At 44.9% G+C, this 21,768-nt stretch overlaps 1 protein-coding gene across 1 annotated transcript in view; it reads right to left on the reverse strand.

Annotated features, from left to right (window-relative positions):
- Positions 1-1,843: 1,843 nt before the first annotated feature.
- The window catches only part of CFAP77 (cilia and flagella associated protein 77), a 107,866-nt gene continuing 87,941 nt past the window's right edge, over positions 1,844-21,768 (reverse strand). Inside the window, exon 6 of the mRNA XM_066579731.1 lies at positions 1,844-2,024. Within this exon, the coding sequence (XP_066435828.1) occupies positions 1,902-2,024 (123 nt within the window). The 3' untranslated portion in view covers positions 1,844-1,901. The remainder of the gene's footprint in view (positions 2,025-21,768) is intronic.

The raw sequence follows: 21,768 nt of genomic DNA on the forward strand, positions 1-21,768 counted from the left end.
TCTTACATGGCCGCCAATTGCTCATCTTGAGGTTTTGGACTCTGCTCTTGTCCCTGTTTCTCCGCTCCGAGTAGACAGAGCCTGAAGAGTTTTCTGAGAGCGCTTCCTGTCTTTATATAGATGTCTTTGGATTACTAAATGAAATCCCTTAAGCATTGTGAGTGACTGCTCGGCGCCACCTTACACAGCTTCCCGGGGCCCCTCAGGCAGGTGGCATAGGAAAGCGCTTCACAATGCAGCAGGTTTTAGGAAATCACAACTTTGGAGGATGAGAGTTGGGGCTGCGCCTGTGATTCTGCCGTCCTCGCTGCTCCGCTCTTGGCAACAATGAGACTTTATTTTGATGTTGGGCGTCTTGTGTTTGTTTTACGTTATACAGTATTAATGGCGGCGCAGCGTGTGACTCTATAAGACTGACGCTATGACAGTTACCTCTATACAGTGTGTACACCATTAACCTCTTCCTGGCTCCACTGCAACATGTTTTAGTAATATAGGGGTGAAGGGGCTCTCCTATCACAAGGGAGTGCTGCTCTGAAGACCCCAGTGATCACAGCCAACTCATGAGCCCTCCAAGAAAAGCTGGGAATTGTAAGATGATCGACCAAAAAGGGTAGCTTAAAGGAGGGACTCAGTGGGTTCCAGAACACCTCTAATTATCTTTTTAAGTGTGGTTGCTTTCTTCCAGAAACAGCGCCACACCTGTCCACAGGTTATGTGTATTATTGCAGCTCAGTTCTACTGCACTGAATGGGGCTGAGCTGCAGTTCCACAAATAACCTTCACACAGACATGGCACTGTTTCTTGAAGAAAACAACTATGTTTTTCTAATTCTGGCCAACCCTTTTAGACCAAGGGTCTACATATCAGACAGGTGTCCTCCCTTCCGGTACATAAAGGTGGTGTATTCAGGTTGGCATCCTATAGTGAAAATACCCCACCCCAATGTCCTGAATTTCCCCATTAAGCTTCACGAGGTGGGGTGTGAGGGATTAGCCAATCAGCACCGTGGAGTGGGGAAAGGAGCATAGCTGATAGGCCAAGACCTCACTTTGCACCTACTCTTTTCAATTATTGATGAACTAGCCTTAGGATAGGCCACCAACAGATCGAAGGGTTCTGCCACCCGTGACCTCTGCCAATTAGCTGTTTTCTGGGCCAATGTGGTTATCTATTTAGGTGATTATCGCAGGAAGCTTCGTTCTAAATGCAGTGGCCAGGTTTGGTATTACAGGTAAAGCTGATCAGCAAGGATCCTGGGCAGTGGACCCCCTCTGATCTACTATTGGTGGCTTATCCTAGGGCAATAGTTTACAACTGGAGAACACCTTTAAACTAAGGGGAGGATGTACTGACATCCCCCCAACCACCACCACCCTTTCCATATTTGGGGTTTGGCACTTACTGTGGCTGGTGCCATGTTCACAGACAACCAAATTGGCAGAAACTTTCTTTACTACTTGGGTTGTCAGGATAGGGGTGGAATTTGAAAAAGACGTGACACCTCTACCCCAATTATGACATAAGGGTCAGTTTCAGGATGACCCTTTAATGAGCAACCCTGTAGTTTACTGCTTCCAGTGTCCCAAATTCAGTTTGATCTCTGCAGTAAAGCACAGGTTAACATGCCGCCCTCATTGCACCCAGTCATCCTGGCATCTGCATATGGCTTAAAGAGGTAGTTCTGTTTATGTACCTCTTTCCAATACCTGATCATTGGGGTTGATTCCTCATGATCAGTAATTTAGAGGAGCTGCAAGATGCCAAATTATAATCCAAAAATCTGAAGACCCCTTACAAGATCGTCGACTGAAATGAATCCAAAGGAACTGAACTGGTAAGATGAGCTGCGTTTTATTGTACCGCACACAGATGATGGAGGTTATAATCTCCGGGGGTCTCAGCTGATATTATAAATGCCTTGTCCGTGGAGACCCTGGCGAACTATGGCATCTGAGCGGTGGGTGCTGAACGCTCTTTGTCGCGCCTGCTCACTAGGGAAGGTGTCAAGGTGAGGACCAATCTGGAAAATGAAGCAGAAGTAAGAATATCGTTACTGAGAGTCACTTCATGTCCCGGTTTTGCCCAGCAGTTTAGGATGAGTTCTGGACAAACCAAGCTTGTTCCCCTTTAAATGGCTGCAGCTCGGGTTCTATCAGGGCTATCAGCATACGTTTGGTGTCATTTTAAAGCTGAGGGTATTGGCTTTTACATGACACAATGGTGGTAGCCCTTTCAGAACAAGACCTGCAGCCGATTGACATTTAGTTGGGAATACTTATATAGTCTGCAGAGGAGAAAGTAGGGACCAGTGGCAGCAGAGAAGATCTGTGATTCTTCTGTATATGTCCCTGCTCCAGGGGAGGAGTGATACGGACTTTATGGTATCCCCCCCCCCCCCCCCCCCCATCACTCAGAGAGCATATTTGCTCTACAATTGTCACATGTAGGTTTTGTCCTAGAAAAGGAGTGAAGTAATGAGGACCTGCTCACCCAGTCACTGCCCTATACCAGTTACCCCTTAGGGACCAGGCTGTTTTGTATCTAAAAGGACCTGACACTTTTAAGGGAAGTTATATATCTCCCTGTATATAGTGATATGGAGCATGCTGGTATAACCTGGGTATCTCCTGTATCTAATTATATATGTACAGCTGGTATAAGTTGGACATTCTGTACATATTGATATGGAGCATGCTGGTATAACTTGGGTATCTTCTGTATATAATTATACATTTACAACTAGTGTAAGTTATGTGTCTGACTATATGTATTGATCACGCTTTGGTATAACCTGGGTGTCTCCTGTATAGAATTATATATGTACAGTTGGTATGAGTTATACATCTCTTGTCTATAGTGATATGTAGCATGCTGGTATAACCTGGGTATCCCCTGTATATAATTATATATGTACAGTTGGTACTAGTTATACATCTCCTGTATATAGTGATATGGAGCAGGCTGGTATAACCCGGGTATCTCCTGTATATAATTATATATGTACAGTTGGTATGAGTTATATATCTCCTGTATATAGTGATATGGAGCATGCTGGTATAACCTAGGTAACTCCTGTATATAGTTATATATGTACAGTTGATATGAGTTCTACATCTCCTGTATATAGTGATATGTAGCATGCTGGTATAACCTGGGTATCTCCTGTATATAATTATACATGTATAGCTGGTATAAGTTGTACATTCTGTATATAGTGATATGGAGCATGCTGGTATAACCTGGGTATTTCCTGTATAGAATTATATATGTACAGTTGGTACTAGTTATACGTCTCCTGTATATAGTGATATGGAGCATGCTGGTATAACCTGGGTATCTCCTGTATATAATTATATATGTACAGTTGGTATGAGTTATACATCTCCTGTATATAGTGATATGGAGCATGCTGGTATAACTTGGGTATCCCCTGTATAGAAGTATAACTAGTACCAACTGTACATATTGTGAGACGGTGACCGGCAAGGTGCTGGAGGGCAGGTATATGTCGCCTAGGATGCTCTCCTATGCTGCCTTGGGGAGCGCTTGGGCAGATGCGTGCCACCGAGCAGCCTGGGCTCGGTGGAGGAAGCCGGCAGTATAGTGTTAGCAGCATTAAGCCACTAACACGTTGTAGTATGTAAGTGGCTCCAAGCCACATAATCCGGGCCGGCTTTTCCTGGAGTGACCAAAGTGAAGGGTGGGATGGTCACTCCCACGTACCAGGTGGGGCTGGTACCAGGCCTTATAAAGCCTGGGCCTACCGGGCCAGGGGGAGAGCTGAGACCTTTGCAGGTCTGAGAGTCCTGGCTGGCTGTGTGCAGGAGCCATTTGTTTACCAGTACGTAGACAGGGATGCTACATGTATAGTAAGTGCTCAGACGAGCAGGATTTCCTTTATGTTTGCCTGATGTTAAGGCCTGTCTTTTGCTTTTGTTTGCTTGGAAATAAACCCAGGCAAAGCCTGGACTAAAGACTTTATCGCAAGTGTCACTGTCTCTGACTGCTTATGCCCAGGTTGCTACCGATCCTAAACGCTAATCCCTCACAATATATAATTCTATACAGGGGATACCCAAGTTATACCAGCATGCTCCATATCACTATATACAGGAGATGGATAACTCATACCAACTGCACATATATAATTATATACAGGAGATTTATATATGTACAGTTGGTATTAGTTATACATCTCCTGTATATTATTATATATGTACAGCTGGTATAAGTTATACATCTCCTGTATATAGTGATATGGAGCATGCTGGTATAACCTGGGTATCTCCTGTATATAATTATATATGTACAGCTGGTATAAGTTATACATCTCCTGTATATAGTGATATGGAGCATGCTGGTATACCTTGGGTATCCCCTGTATAGAATTATATATGTACAGCTGGTATACGTTATACATCTCCTGTATATAGTGATATGGACCATGCTGGTATAACCTGGGTATCCCCTGTATATAATTATATATGTACAGCTGGTATAAGTTATACATTTCCTGTATATAGTAATATGAAGCATGCTGGTATAACCTGGGTATCTCCTGTATATAATTATATATGTACAGCTGGTATAAGTTATACATCTTCTGTATATAGTGATATGGACCATGCTTGTATAACCTGGGTATCTCCTGTATATAATTATATATGTACAGCTGGTATAAGTTATACATTTCCTGTATATAGTAATATGAAGCATGCTGGTATAACCTGGGTATCCCCTGTATATAATTATATATGTACAGCTGGTATAAGTTATACATCTCCTGTATATAGTGATATGGAGCATGCGGGTATAACCTGGGTATCTCCTGTATATAATTATATATGTACAGCTGGTATAAGTTATACATCTCCTGTATATAGTGATATGGAGCATGCTGGTATAACCTGGGTATCTCCTGTATACGATTGCACACTTTACAGACAATTAAAGGCATCAAAAACTTGCATGTGGTTTTTAATAGTGTATGCAAATTTTAAAATGTGTTTTTTTTAAATGTGGTTCAAAAATGCAACAAAGAACATGAATACAGCAGTAGCTACTACAAACAAATGTTCAAGCAGTCCAGCAAATTAGTCATGTTTGAAAAGCCTAGGCCAAGGGACTAGATCATGTATGTAAATTTGTTTTTTAGCAGCACAGGTTAATTATAGGTACAGGTAGGTGGGGGCCCCGAGCTGAACTTTTGCACCCGGCCCCTGAGCTTTTAGGTAACCCCTGAATGCACTACTACACTGAAGCGCAGTAGTGTATTAAAAGAATGATAGAATGCTGATAATCAAGTCAAAAATAAAAAGTAAAAACAATAAAAACATCAAAACCGCAGCTTTCCTCCTTTACTATAGAAAAATAAATAGCTAAAAATCACACATGGGGTATCAATGCGTTCGTAATAACTCAGAGAAAAAAAAGTTAGTACATTATATAATCCGCACAGTGCACTTCATGGAAAAATAAATACAAACAAATCTGGTGAAAATAGCTAATTTGGCCTGTCTCGCCTTACAAAAAACGGACTAGAAAGTGATCAAAATGCCACATGGGTCAACAAATTATACTGTAAAAAAAAAGAAAACTGTTAGGGGTCTCTGAATGTCGCAATCAACAAATATATATATTTTAAAAAGTGTGAAAACGTCCCCCAAAAAACACAACACCTATATAAGTTTGGTATTGACATAACTGCAGCGGCCTGCAGAAATATTTATTCTGCAGGGTGAACGGTCAGAATTGCAGATTTTGTTAATCTTACGTCTAGAAAGAAAATGGAATAAAAAGCAATCAAAAAGTTATAGGTTCTCAAAAATTGGTTAAATGAAGACTTGAGTTCATCCCACGAGGAGCAGGTCCCCAGAGATCTGTGGATGGAAAATAAAAATTCTATGGCTCTTGGAATGCGGCAACACAAAAGAAAAATTTTAAGAAAAAAAAAATTTATTTTTGGGTACAAAAATAGCAAAACATAAAAAACTGTATAAACCTGGTATCACCAGAATTGTGCCGACGGGAGAATAATGTTATCATGTTAGTTATTTTGTACACTGAACGCCGAAAAAATGAAATCCAAAAAAACTAAATGGCAGAATCTTTTTTTCCCCAGTTATATACAATACATTATGTACCCAAATATGATGGCATTCAAAAATACAACTTGTCCCCCAAAAAGCAAGCCCCCCTACAGCTATGTTAATGGAAGATTAGAGCTCTTGGAATGTGACAATGAAAAAAGCTGAAATATTCGTTGATTATTAAGGCGCAAATAGGCTTTGTCTCTAAGGGGTTAATCATCCCAGACAGATGTCAGTCCAGCCTTTGTTTGAACACTTCCATTAAAGGAGAACTCCCCACCTCCCGTGGCAACCTGTTCCACTCATTGATCCCCCTCACTGTCTAATATCTAATCTGTGTCTCCTCCCTTTCAAAATGTGATTGTTCCCAGAAAGAGAAACCAGGTAATCTTGTAGATATGATACATTTTAATTGCTAACAAAAATACGTGATGTTACAGCGAGCTTTCCAGCCTCTCAGGGTTCTTGCTCAGACATAATGAAATAGATCCAAAGAGGCATGCATAATATATATATATATATATATACACATACACACACATTGTTATAGTAATAATAAATGAGTTTCTAGGCAAGCACGAAAGTGTGTATTATATATAGTCATATCTACCTTCATAGTGGATAGCTAGCAGTTAAATGGTTAACGAGTTCAATATTATGCATTGGTATGTGCAGGCAGAATGTGTGCTTCACTTCAAGGCAGCTTTCTCACAAGAAACTTATCTAGGAGAGTGCTCTGGGCCCCCACCACTGATAAGGAAAAGCTACTTGGATAATGAACACAGTATAATGTGGTTTGTTCTCCTCTAGTTAGAGGTGACGTGTTTGGTAGTGGCACACACCTGGGGCGTTCACATATGTATGGGGCGTGCATGTAATTGGTGCATCACGTTCAACTATATCTGTAGCCTGATATTAACAATAAAGCAGAAGGGTATTAGAGAATGACCGAAACCGGATTCAGACTCAAATACATTGTGTGATTGTTCCCAGTAAGAGAAACCAGATGGTCTGGTAGATATGATACCTTTTAATGGCTAACAAAAATACATGATGTAATAGCGAGCTTGTGAACCTCTTGGGCTCTTCTTCAGGCTAAAAAATCTTGCACGATTTTCTTGGCCATGTGAAAAGGGCCTAACCTGGACATCTCCTGTATATAGTGATATGGAGCATGCTGGTATAACCTGGGTATCTCCTGTATATAATTATATATGTACAGCTGGTATAAGTTATAGCTCCCCTGTATATAGTGATATGGAGCATGCTGGTATAACCTGGGGATCTCCTGTAAATTATATATGTACAGCTGGTATAAGTTATACATCTCCTGTATATAGTAATATGGAGCATGCTGGTATAACCTGGGTATCTCCTGTATATGATTATATATGTACAGCTGGTATAAGTTATACATCTTCCTGTATATAGTGATATAGAGCATGCTGGTATAACCTGGGTATCTCCTGTATATAATTATATATGTACAGCTGGTATAAGTTATAGCTCCCCTGTATATAGTGATATGGAGCATGCTGGTATAACCTGGGGATCTCCTGTAAATTATATATGTACAGCTGGTATAAGTTATACATCTCCCTGTATATAGTGATATGGAGCATGCTGGTATAACCTGGGTATCTCCTGCATATAATTATATGTACAGCTGGTATAAGTTATACATCTCCTGTATAGAGTGATATGGAACATGCTGGTATAACCTGGGTATCTCCTGTATATAATTATATATGTACAGCTGGTAAAAGTTATACATCTCCTGTATATAGTGATATGGAGCATGCTGGTATAACCTGGGTATCTCATGTATATAATTATATGTACAGCTGGTATAAGTTATACATCTCCTGTATAGAGTGATATGGAGCATGCTGGTATAACCTGGACATCTCCTGCATATAATTATATATGTACAGCCGGTAAAAGTTATACATCCTAGTGATATGGACCATGCTGGTATAACCTGGGTATATACTGTATATAATTATATATGTACAGCTGGTATAAGCAATACATCTCCTGGTATATAGTGATATGGACCGTACTGGTATAACCTGGGCTAGGGTATACCAGCATAGTTGTTATCACTATATACAGGATGTATAGAATAGCAGCTGTAAATATATAATTACATGCAGGAGATACTCCGTTAAGGATGGTTTCACACCTGCACTGAGGATTCCACTTTCTTGCTCCGGTCGGGAAGCAGGATAAGGGAATCCCCATGGCCGAACTGCTCAGTCTCTGACCAGAACGAACAGTGCTAGACGTCCTCCATTGACTATAATGGGGCCCGTCCCCTTTCCGTCCAGCTGCGTGGAGAAAAATGCGCTCATGCAATGCTGCTTCTTCCAGTATTTTGAGTCGGATCTATGATGGAATCTCCGGCCGGTAGTTCCAACGCAGATGTGAAACCGGCCTTACACCGGCATGGTCGATATCACTGTATACAGGAGACGTATAAACATCTGCCTGCTTATAGTGATATAGCCATGCTGGTATAACCTGGGTATTTCCTGTATATGATTGCACACTTTACACGCAATTAAAAAAACACATTAAAAACCTGCATGCAGTTAAAAAAAAACAAAAAAACGCAGGTTTTGTATAAATCTACATGCGTTTTTTTGATGGGATTTTGAGGCCAGTTTTTAACCGCGATTAGAGCGGCATCCTGAGCACCCCACTAATCGTGCTACAACGCTCCCATTGATTTCAATGGGGCCTCGCAGACCTGCGCTCGAACGTGGCATTTCTAACGCTGTGATTTTCAAGCGCCGTTTGCTTTATTTTTCAGCGGTTTTTAATGCACCTCATCAACCATAACAGTGATAAGGGGGGGGGGGGGGTTTAAAAAGCGGTCAAACTCCGTACAGTGCCTTAAAAAATGCTGCTTGAAATCGCGGTAAAATGTTCCGTTTTTGAGCAGCGTTCAACTGAACACATGTGGGAGTGGCCTAATTGTGGTTCAAAAATGCAACAAAAAACAAGAACGCTGCCTAAGGGGCTACAAACAAATTTTTGCGTAGTCCAGGAAATGAGTCATGTTTATAAATCTTATGCCAAGCGACTAGATCATGTATGTAAATGTGTTTTGCAGCTGTTTTTAGGGCAGTTTAGGTATGTGTATGGGTACAGATAAAAGGGAGGGGGGGGGGGGAGCTGAACTGTTGCACCCGGGCCCCTGAATCTTTAATTATGCCCCTGGTGACAGATGATGTCACAGGAAATCCTGTGGCGGCTGCAGTCACTGAGGAGCTGCCGGGTCATGCTTCTGAATTCCTGGTACCATTGGGTAGCATGTGAGCGCCTATGCAAGAAGATCGGGCAGTGACACTGGGATCGGGCAGCGCTGGATCCTGGCATCCATGGAGGGGTTTCTCTCTAGGTTTATTATTTTACTTCCTATTGGAAAGGTAGTGTCCGGTAACCAGAGAACCCTTTTAAGGTGACGTATTACTACGATACCACATTTACATAGGTTTTTTAGTACTACTTTTATTTTTTCCTAAGATATTTAGCTTTTCTACTTAGTTTCTGCCGCCATCTTCTGACAGCCATACCTTTTCTTATTTTTCCGTCAGCGCTAATTTTTTGCAGGACGTCCTGTAGTTTCTATTGGTACTATATTGCAGTACGTACAACTTTTTGATCGCTTTTGATTACATTTTGTTCTTGGATACAGGGTGACCAAAACAGCGCAATTCTGGCGTTTATTTATTTTCTGGCGATGTTCGCCGTGCGGGCTAAACAATGCATTACTTTGATATATCAAACTTTTATGCATGCAGCGATATCAAATATGTTTTTTTGTTACCAACCTATCAGGGCCTGAGGAGGAAACTAACATTTTGACTGGAGGTAGCCGCGAGGAGATCTCTAGGGTGAAATCGTTACTCAAGAAGAGCCAGTACGATAGACACGCATCCTCGGTTTTTGAGAGGGATTTCGGGAAGTACCGCTCACCCGACCCTTACAGAAACTGTAGGATGTCAGTGAACAGTAAAGAGATTACTGGACTGATCGATAGTCCTGGGTCCCTGAATAGATCGAGATCAGGGATTCTGGAGGTCGTCAGATCCTACTACTTGCGACTCTTGGGAAATAAGAATCTAAATTCAAACAGGATGTCGGCTTTCCTGGTTGAAACGGTCCCTGAGCCGGGCGGTGGATACCTCTCAATGGTTTGACCGAAGACATCAGAGAAGAGGAAGGTAGACTGGCGATTGATGGGCTCCGGCGCAAAATAAAATCGCCAAGTCCAGATCGCTTAACATCTGAGTATTATAAGACCTTCAATGATCTCGTGTCCCCTCTTGACGGAGGTATTAATGAGTGTCTTTCCTCCGGCGCTCAGCCTAGGTCAATGAGGAGGTCGGCCTTGATCATTTTGTCAAAGGGTAAAGATTCAAGGCGTAAAGAGAACTGGCGTCCCATAGCGCTTCTCAATACGGACAGGAAGGTTCTGGCAAAAGTGCTGTTTAATCGGCTGGTGAAGGTTGCACCCCGGCTCCTCTCAGGGGCCCAGCATTGCTCTGTTCCAGGTCGTAGCCCCTTTAGTGCTGTTCTCGGCGTCCGGTAGGCAGTGGAGCAGGGTAGAGCTGGTCATTGGGAGGGGTACTTGCTGTCCCTGGATCAGGCAAAAGCGTTTGATAGGGTTAATCATGAGTACCTCTGGTCAGTCCTTCTGAGATACGGCCTGCCAGGGGGGCTTGTTGATTGGTTTTGAGCATTGTATGCAGGAGCTGAGACTTTCTCACTAGTCAACGGTTGCCTTGGCCGCCCTTTTGAGGTGGTGTGCATCATCTATCAAGGCTGCCCTCTAAATCTCCTGTTGTATGTCTTTGTGAAAGATCCCTCCTGGTTCCCAGGGCTTCAGCAAAAGTTCTTGGCATCAAATTTGGCCAGGGGGATTACCCCATGCAAAATTGGGCAGATAGGCTGGAAGGTGCCACCCAGGTGAATCAGTGGAAGGGTTGGTCTTTGACCGTTTGGGAAAGAATTAGCCTAATCAAAACCTACCTGCTCCCTTTATTCATCTACCTGGGCAGTGTATGCATTTTGCCAGAGCCTCTCTGGACCCGAGTCTACAACCTGTTCTTCCTAATGTTGTGGGGGAACAGGTTGAACCTAATCAGGAGAGATGTTACGTATCACATGAGGAGTCTAGGGGGGTTGTCTATGGTCAGTCCTGTGATTTTCTAATGAACACCTTTGTTACGGTCAACATAGGTAACCTCTGGCAAGAGGGCTCCTCCGTGGGTCTACTCCTGCAGGGGATGGTTTTGTCCCTTCTTGCAGGAATGGGAGACAGGAGGGCGAGTGAAGGACCTGCACATGCAGCACGGATTTCTCCCGCCTTATGCTACCTTGGCTCTGACGGTGATATGCTGGTGCAGTTTAGGGATGTGGGAGATCAGGACTCTGACGAGGAGGCTCCTTGATAACGGAGTCCTGTTGACCCATTTCCAGAAGCTCCTGGCGCTCAAGAACTTTCCAAGTCAGGACTTGGAGGGAGGGTTACATTTACTGAATTCAACCTGGGTTCCCTTGACGTTTTGGGACTTGGCTTTGCACTGCTTTCACTGGAGTAAGGAGTAATCTGAACTGGAAAGCATGGAGCATTTCCTGCTTTAGTGCCCCTTTAATACAGACATATGCCAACGGGTAGGGGTCTCCATAGACTGGCCTCAGCTGGCACACCTCTCCGATGCAGAGTAGGCTTACGGGGCTGTCAGAGGCCTTGGTGGCAGGGACCGCTGCACTTTATTTCTAGTTAGCCTAGTGGTCAGGTTCCACATCTGGGGTGCACGGTGCTTAATCTCGATGCAGCATAAAATCCTCCCTATAGATAAGGTATGTAGGAACATCTTGGGTGACCTGGGGCAGCTACATTCCATGGAGTATGAGAGGCTGGGCACATCTAAGGCTTCTCTCCTATGGAGGGGGTTTGTTTTTCTTAAAATTCTAGAGTAGGGAAACAGAAGGGACAGGATAGAGGCAGTTTTCTATAAAGGGTCAGACTGAGGGGCAGATTAAGGACAGTCTAGGGTAAATTAGGGAAAGTGTAGGGAGACCTTTTTAAAAAGAGAGGTAAAGTGCATTGCCATGTCTGTGCCCAGCTTATCATCTCCAATTATGGTGGGAGGCTCCGAGTGCACCATGAACCCTGTGAGCTGACCTTAGGCTTTTAGGTAATGTGAATAGTATATGATATATAGGTTGGTTTATTGGAGTTTATTGTGTTATGTTTTCATATGTATATATTCACGATTTGGGTGGTAGGGAGGTTGGGTGAGGAGTTGGAGGCAGTGGGATTCATGCCTTGAGCCATAGCCTGGCACGTTCCGAACATTGAACTCTGGGCATGGACTGGTGTCGCGGGTGTGGCCCCCAGGCTGTGGCGGGAATAGTGTGGTATGTAAAAAAAAAACAAAAAAAAACCCTGGTGTAGCCTGGCACATTCTGAACACTGAACCCTGGACTTCTGGGGTACACATGGACCCCGGGCCACACTTTGGCCCCCCAAAAATGTTGTAGATTCATTGTGCGCCGGTTGGCTAAGTATTTCGGTTAGTGTTTGTGTATTTATTTAAGTTATTGTTTAACCCCTTAGTAACTAGCCTATTTTTTGGTTTAAGTACCAAGTGATTGCCATCATCACATGCAGGAGCCATAACGTGTTGACATGGCTTTATGGGGGTTTCGGTTTCCTTTTTTGAGGCCAGTTGTATTTTTTAATAGTGCCACTCTGGGGTCCGTATAATGTTTTGTATAACTTTTATTACATTTCTTTGGGTGGAAATGGAAAAACCGTCCAGAAACTCTCATTGTTTTTGGGTTTTGTATTTATGGCATTCACAATTTGGTAAAAATAAGACAACTTTCTTCTATGATTACTGCAATACCAAGCTTACAGGAAGAGTTGTAGTCTTTCCTGGTCCAGCTGGAGGTACGGGTGACTTTTGGATCGCTTTTTATTGTGTGTTTTGGAAGTGAACAAAAGTAAAATAACAATGCTGGCGTTAGTTTTCACCCTGTGCGATAAATGACACAATGCTTCCATGGTCTGGGTCAGTATGAACGCCGTAATACCGGTTATATCTTACTTTTTTAACATTTTCTTTGGTATTTCATCTATTTAAAAAGGGTTCTACGGAAAGAAATTAGCTTTTTTTTTTTTTAAACAAGTTTGTTTTTCTTTAAATTAAACTTTGTTGAGCCTTTTTCGACACTATTTTTTTAATCTCCCAAGGGAATTAAGATGCGATAGTTCAATTGCTTGGATAGTACGAATGACCCAGTCGGATATTGCATGCAGGATCCGGCTGTGACCCCCGCCGGTGACCCAGCATACCTGCAAAATCTGTATTGCAAATGACCGCAGAGGCTGCAGTACAGATTTTTTTTTTTTTTTTAATAAAAAAAGAATATTTGTATTGCCCGCGCGGTCGCTAAGAGATGATGAAGGTATCAACAGCCCATACGCAATGTTAATTGCTGATGCGCTGATGGTTAGACGGCCCTCATTGGCTTCAATGGAGGCCATCTGTGCGGAGTCCGCAGCAAAGTAGAGCGAGCTGTGATTTTTCCCTCGCAATTTCTCCGATCTTTCCTCCACGATGGCTGTGATTGGTTCATCAAGCGCTGCAGTGATTGGTTCTCGAGCTCAGCCAATCAGAGCCAATGTTTCCTGAAGGTGTGGTTTTTGAACCTCTGACCAGAAAGCGCTGGTGAAAACTACAAGCAAGTGTGCCGGAGCTGCAGATAAGACGTGAGGCGGAGTGGACTGCGCCTGCTCGGTGATGTATTGTATTGGTCTTTTTGGGCTTATTTTCAAAGTAGTATATTTCAAGCCTCCCCCCACCTGCGATGATCCCAGCAAAAGAGTGCTGCAAAATCGCAATATCGCAGTGAGAAAACGCAGCGATATCGCACAGAACTCAGCTGCGATATGACTGCGATTTTCTTCTGGAGATATCGCTGTTGGGCGTGTGAAAAAGGCGTTATAGTTTTAGTTTTCATACTGTTATCTTCTTTAGACTGGGTTCAGGGCGGGAGAAGTGGTACCGTGCAGAGTTTATATACAGGACAGGAGAAGCGGTACCGTGCAGAGTTTATATACAGGACAGGAGAAGCGGTACCGTGCAGAGTTTATATACAGGACAGGAGAAGCGGTACCGTGCGGCGTATATATACAGGACCGGAGAAGTGGTACCGTGCGGCGTATATATACAGGACGGGAGAAGTGGTACCGTGCGACGTATATATACAGGACGGGAGAAGTGGTACCGTGCGACGTATATATACAGGACGGGAGAAGTGGTACCATGCAGAGTATATATACAGGACCAGAGAAGTGGTATCGTGCGGCGTATATATACAGGACCGGAGAAGTGGTACCGTGCGGCGTATATATACAGGACCGGAGAAGTGGTACCGTGCGGAGTATATATACAGGACCAGAGAAGTGGTACCGTGCGGCGTATATATACAGGACGGGAGAAGTGGTACCGTGCGGCGTATATATACAGGACGGGAGAAGTGGTACCATGCGGCGTATATATACAGGACGGGAGAAGTGGTACCGTGCAGAGTATATATACAGGACCAGAGAAGTGGTACCGTGCAGAGTATGTATACAGGACCAGAGAAGTGGTACCGTGCGGTGTATATATACAGGACCGGAGAAGTGGTACCGTGCAGAGTATATATACAGGACGGGAGAAGTGGTACCGTGCGGCGTATATATACAGGACCGGAGAAGTGGTACCGTGCGGAGTATATATACAGGACGGGAGAAGTGGTACCGTGCAGAGTATATCTACAAGACGGGAGAAGTGTTACCGTGCAGAGTAGATATACAGGACCGGAGAAGTGATACTGTGCGGAGTATATCTACAAGACGGGAGAAGTGGTACCATGGAGCGTGTATATATACAGGACAGAAGAAGTGGTACCGTGCAGAGTAGATATAGAGGATGGTACCGTGTGGAGTATATATACAGGATGGGAGAAGCGGTACTGTGCAGAGTATATATACAGGATGGTACTGTGCGGAGTATACATACAGGACGGGAGAAGTGGTACCATGGAGCGTGTATATATACAGGACAGAAGAAGTGGTACCGTGCGGAGTATATATACAGGATGGGAGAAGCGGTACTGTGCAGAGTATATATACAGGATGGTACCGTGCAGAGTAGACATACAGGATGGTACCGTGCATTGTAATATACACATAGAAGGAAGTACTATGGAGCCTTATAGTACATTGAACAGGAGAAGAATGGCCAACTTTCAAGGCAGCGAGGAGCCGCATATGCCGTGTGCACCCACCCCTACCGGACAGTTTTGATCCCTGGCGCCCCTTCCCCACGATACTCGCACATTTAGATGCAAATGACTTGGTGAAGCCGTCACTGTGATGCTTGACAGCGAGTAATGAGAATTACTAAATGTTTTATGAGGTCAACATCCAGCAGCTGTCAAACAAGAAAGAACTTAGCAAAGGCAGGAAAACTTCCATCACCTCATTAAAGCCGACAGACTCGGACCGCGCACATTCGCCATCAATACGCAGCCGTTTTGTGTCAGTAATTTGCAGTGAAGAAGAAGAAGGAGGGAAAAAATAAAAAAAAAATAAAGTGCGGAGACGCTGGGGCCTTGGGGGGAGCCGGGGAATAGGATCTGCACCAGGAGCAGTTCTGCTCCTAATTGGAAGCAATGGGCATTATCAGCGGTGGATTTCCTCGGCTCCCTGACAGCTCGTGCTGCCGGAATGATCGCCCACTTGTCAGTGTAAAAGGACCATTAAAAACAAACAATTTTGATTTAATTGGAGGCGTGCGCTGGGGGCTCAGGTGAGGAGTCTCATCATCCTCCTCTGCTTCCTGATTTTTGTGCCTTGATGGGTTCAGAAGTATCTGGAAAAAGACGGGAGAGGGAGAAATGTGTCAGCGGCTGCGGTGACAAGTCTGCCATCCACGGGCGTCTATACTGGGCTCTGCTTTATCCTTCTTATTATGCAGCGCTATATTGTCTCTTCCCGGAGCCCCCACAGCCACGCACAGTTTATTTTATATCTTTTATCAGTCCTGTTATTTACAGTCTGATATAGGTTTTGTAATCTGTAGCTCTGTTCATCCTGTGCCTCCTGGTTCATGAGTAGAAAGCCAAAACTACAGTGAAGACTGACATGTATAATTCCTACTTTTTAATCTGCATTCTTTGCACACTGCTATGAAAGGTATGTGCCACTAAGGGTTAAAGGGGTTTGCTTTAGTGCCACAGAGACAGCACCACTCCTGTCCATGGCCGCATCCAGTACTGCAGCTCAGCCCCATTCAATTGAACAGCACACACCACTCATGGACAGCAGTGATGCAGAATCCACACGGCGATATTGGTCTGAGAAACTCATACGGATACTTCACTCTTAAAACCACGATGTTCAGTGCAATGTGTTTTGTAGGAAATCACATCCCGGTACAGGTAAAGGTCGCATCCCGGTACAGGTAAAGGTCGCATCCCGGTACAGGTAAAGGTCGCATCCCGATACAGGTAGAGGTCGCATCCCGATACAGGTAGAGGTCGCATCCCGATACAGGTAGAGGTCGCATCCCGATACAGGTAGAGGTCGCATCCCGATACAGGTAGAGGTCGCATCCCGATACAGGTAGAGGTCGCATCCCGGTACAGGTAAAGGTCGCATCCCGGTACAGGTAAAGGTCGCATCCCGATACAGGTAGAGGTCGCATCCCGATACAGGTAGAGGTCGCATCCCGGTACAGGTAAAGGTCGCATCCCGGTACAGGTAAAGGTCGCATCCCGGTACAGGTAAAGGTCGCATCCCGGTACAGGTAAAGGTCGCATCCCGGTACAGGTAAAGGTCGCATCCCGGTACAGGTAAAGGCCGCATCCCGGTACAGGTAAAGGCCGCATCACACCCGCATGAAGCTTGCATGTAGATTCGTGTGCAATGCAATTTTTTGCCTCTTCCCTAGGAAGGAATGGGCACGCTCTCTGTGATATCACAGAATAATAGGAGATGTCAGACAAGAATCGCACCTGTGAATAATGGGGTCTTCTTTCATGGATGTCTTGCAGGAGGAATGGCCTGCGTCAGTACGGCCTTACCCCTATGCCCAGCCCGTGTGCGCTCTGGGGTCCTGCCCAGGAATGAGGAGGCTCAGGATGAACAGATACTGCAGCTATCTATAGGGTTACTGTCAGTAATACTGCTGCTGTCCATTGGTGCTTGTAGAAAGACGGCTCTGCTGCATACAACGGGGACATTTACTAACGCACCAGCGCCACAAGCGTATCAAAAGGTCACAGTTTTGGTGCAAGCAGGTTTTTGTGCAAAAAAAACCAAATTGCAATGTTTTGATTTATGCCATATCTGCTACATTTTTGAAAAAACTGGCATAGCTTTGTGGGAGGGGGCAGAGCCCCCCCCCCCCCCCCCCCCCCGACAGTGGGAATGCGATTAAATCCCTCACTTGTGGTTCGCAGTTTGGTAAGGTGACTTTTCAGTCTGTATAAAGGCTTTCTGCTCAGAGCTTCCCACAGGAGCGAGAAGCGGACGAGAAGCCCACAAACGGCAGCAAGTCTTTCTGTGTAAACGTCTGCATGAGCGCTAATGACCTTAGCGGTGACATCAGTGACCTTTGCGGTGACATCAGCGACCTTTGCGGTGACATCAGCGCTCGTACATCATTTGAAAGACTGTCGTCCCGTGTAAAAGGGCCATTACTATCATGTAAAGGCCCGATTATAAGTAACGATTACCGCTCAAAATTCGTTCATGTAAACGTGAAGCCGTCGTGCGCCATTTGTTCACCTGTCATTTATAGTGGAGTTTTACCCGTCGTGGAAATAGTCCTTCGGTCGTTTGCGTGTCGGTAGGTTTAAATGACATTTGTTCAGACTTGCGGGGAGCAGTGATTATTTCCCCCTCCAAACACAATGACTCACGCGGCAGAAGACAATCGCTTTTTCCTTGCACTAATTTAAAATCTCCAGAGACTCCTCGCATAAACACTCGCCCGCCGGAGCAAACCGCATATATGGTGCTTCCAGAGCTAACGAGGGAGATGGCGAGGATTTCACACGATTATCTGTACGTGTAAACGCTCAGCATCTGTAAGCAAAAAAGGCGTTAATTCGCTCGCTCAAACGACAATTGTTGCGTGTAAATGGGGCTTTAGTCGGAAGGTAGTGTAAGGGTCCTGTTATCGGGATGCCTGCCCAGTCGTCCCAGCGATAATTATCCAGAGCTTGCCCATTGGAGCAATGATCGCTCAGTGATTGGAGGCGGAGGGGGCTGATGATCGCTCCTGTCCACCCCCTCCATCCACAGCATACAGGCAGCCATCCACAGATGAGCGACCGCCTGTTTACACAAGCCAATCATAGTTTCATTTTTATACCCGGCGAGGCTGAAGGAATGGCTTTGCAGTGTTTTACCCGCAGGATGCTATTTGCAGAGTTTCTTGTTTTTTCCCCCACAGAAATAAATTGGGATTTTGTTGCAGCGGAGGGGCTAACCACACGGAAACGAATGGCGCTAGAGAGAACGTGTGTCCCGGTCTGTCCGCGGGTGTACAGATCTAACTCAGAGCATCATACACATGTATGATGCTCCGCTCTGAGTCCCGGTCCGGATGGAACCCACTTTGCGAGTCAGTCTGAAACGGCTGGAGGTAAGACAGTGCGGTTAGCCACTTAGTGCGGTGGCTGTGATTGGATCTCAAGCGCTGCGGCTCAGCCAATAAGAGTCAGTGCTTCCTGGAGGCGGGGTTTTTGAACCCCCTAACGAGAACATTGTGCAATTTTGTCACCCGTGTGAAAGAGGCCCGACATCTCTTCTGTATGTTAGACATCTTCTGCCAGACGCTGTTTATTCCGCAGCGGTAACTTTTTCCACGATGGAAAAATGACACGTGGATTTGAAATGATGCGGATTTAAAGCCCTATAGGATAACACGGGGCGTGGATTTACATGTGAAATGTCCCAGAAGAGGATTTTTCCTAATTTTCAATCAGTATTAAAAACTTCTGAAACTTTCTAATACACTTGGTGTTTAACTTGCTGGACACTTCTGAATATCACTGCTTGCTGTCAGTGAATCAAGCCTTTTAAAACAAGTTTTCAATCTCTGGCACTTAATACTTCTCACAGCAGAGGGATTGCTACAATGGTATCCGGTTTAGTTCTAGCAAAGCCATCACATTAGCAACACTGGTTTCTCTCCTGCCCTGATAGTTTGTTACAGTGTATCAGTGCAGGAAATATGCATCTGTTTGAACTTCAGGATACATTGTCTGGACTGAATGCAGTTGCAGCTGTGAGACGCATTACGTCTGTAGAGATTTGCAGTATCTGCTTGTGGGCAAAAGCTTTGTGGACACTCAGGGGTTAAAAACCGGTCCAATAATGTTCCATTCAAAGACAGCATGCAGAGGTATCAATAATTGTAAGTAACTGAAACAAAGTCTATTACAAAGTGTCCGAACTTCTCCTGTGTTGTGGAGGAGCCCGTCAACCTTCCCTCAGCAGCGAGTGCCCACCTGGCAGACACAGGAGGGGCTGACAGGGTACCTCATCACAGTGATGCATAGATGGATGGGTACGGGGTGAGGATCGCTCATGCTGACATCTGCCCTCCCCCTCAACGCCCTCAATCTGTTCGGCGCCGTCCGCCTCTGTTCTGAGCAGAAGACGCAGCGGTGGTGGCATCTCAGGGGCTTATAAATGATCACTGACATATGTTAATGGAGCTGATCAAGGTGGAAGAAGGTTTCCGGCAGCAGAGGCCTCCTTTATCATGACAGGCCGGGGCTGTCAGTGTCAACCCTGTCAGGTAGGGAGGCAGCAGGAAAACCATCACTATCCCTCCCGGGATAGACGACTGCTCAGGCTTATGGGCAGCAGACGTCTGTCATCTTGATCCTGGCCGCTACCGACAACAAGATTTTACTGATGGAGGATGATTCTTCCTGACGCGTGGCTGGGAGCGGGGGCCGTCCACACCGACATACGGTAATCCGTGAAACACACCCGTTAATACTCAAAAAAACGGATGAAAATAGGCTATGATAGGTTAAATCCAGGCAAACCATGGACACGGTTCACTACATGCAGCCAAACAAACGTTTATGTGCATTTTTTGGGGAGGATTAAAAAGCGTAACCCATTGCAAAAAAAAACGGATAAAACCTGATCCTTGTTTTTGCATTGCAGTCAGTGGGAATCATACGTTTTTCTGAGCTCTCAGCACAAACGCTGTCAGAAAAGTCCCAGAATTCCCAGCTTTTCCTGTACTGAATTCCAACTGTTAATTGATATTTAAAGGGCCACCCGGTGATTCTTTGTATTCATTCGTTATGTAGCTGTCCCCCAGCATATAGATAAGTCGGCTAGTGCTACCTCGGTTAGTTATTCCTTCCTATCTGAACTTCCTGGCCGCCTCCTCCTCCTCGGATGGTCATGTGATCTTGGTTCTGATCAGTTCAGGTCTATTTGGGGTTATGGATTCATTTTCTAGTCAGCTTCTCAGTCTGTGTGATGCCATTACTTGATCCCTACAACAGAAACTGCCTAAAGAGGGACAATGGCACTGATGGTGACTACACAGCTCCCGTCACACAAGTATAATAGAGGAGATCACAACTCATCCTCCTGACTGTATACTTATGGTCTTTACCTTATTTAAGTGAATATAGAAGGTAATGATAAACTGTCCCACCAGCAAGCAGAAATGGTAAAGCCTCTAGCTAATGCTGTGCCGATGCATCATGGGATTCTTCAAATTGAATCAGCATTGCTAGCACATTACGCTACACTTCTAATTACAAAGCACATGAAGAATAATAATGACTGCGGTTCCTCCAGTGAGCAGTAGGGTGCTATTACATGGCAGCGGTTTTATCTGCATTAGGCCGCCTGCGGCCCGCAGCAGAATCCGACCCTGTGCCCGGCCAGCGCCCGCGTGTACCTGTATTTTTTGTTCTGTGGATGGTATGAACAGCTCGCCGTCGGATGAGCGCACAGGTTTTTTTTCACCTTTCTGTTTTCCCGCTCCGTCGCTAGGCGATGATGTGGAATCCGCGACCTTTCTACAATGTTAATTGTGGAAGGGCCGCGAGTCGGACGGCTTCCATTGACTTCAATGGAAGCTTTCCGTGCAGAATCCACACGAAAATAGAGCATGCTGCCCCATGTGCTCCTCACTGAGGGCTTCTTGTGCCCCCCGCTCAGCCCCATTCATCTTCATCGCCGAGTACAAGCGCTCCGCTATCTCCAGCATTCCTATTGTAGATGAATGGAGCGGTACTGCACATGCGTGACCACCACTCAATTCAATCTCCTCACTGCGGCGGGTGCAGAAAGTGAGGAGGAGAGGGGACATAAAACCCCCATTCTTGGGATCAGTGGGGTCTCAGCAGTGGGATCCCCCAGAGATCAGGCTTTTAGCACCTCTCCTGTATTCTGCTACAACCGCTTTAATATCATGCAGTGAGACGAGACAGAAGACAGTTATACCCCAAATCAATAGATGTACAACAGATCCCCTCCATAGCTTAACCTGTTAGAGAAGGCTGTTGCTTTGCGTCCCCTAATCCAACCAATCACAGCCCCATATTCATTTT

This window comes from Eleutherodactylus coqui, chromosome 10 (assembly GCF_035609145.1).
Source record: "Eleutherodactylus coqui strain aEleCoq1 chromosome 10, aEleCoq1.hap1, whole genome shotgun sequence".
Classification (NCBI taxonomy): Eukaryota; Metazoa; Chordata; class Amphibia; order Anura; family Eleutherodactylidae; genus Eleutherodactylus; species Eleutherodactylus coqui.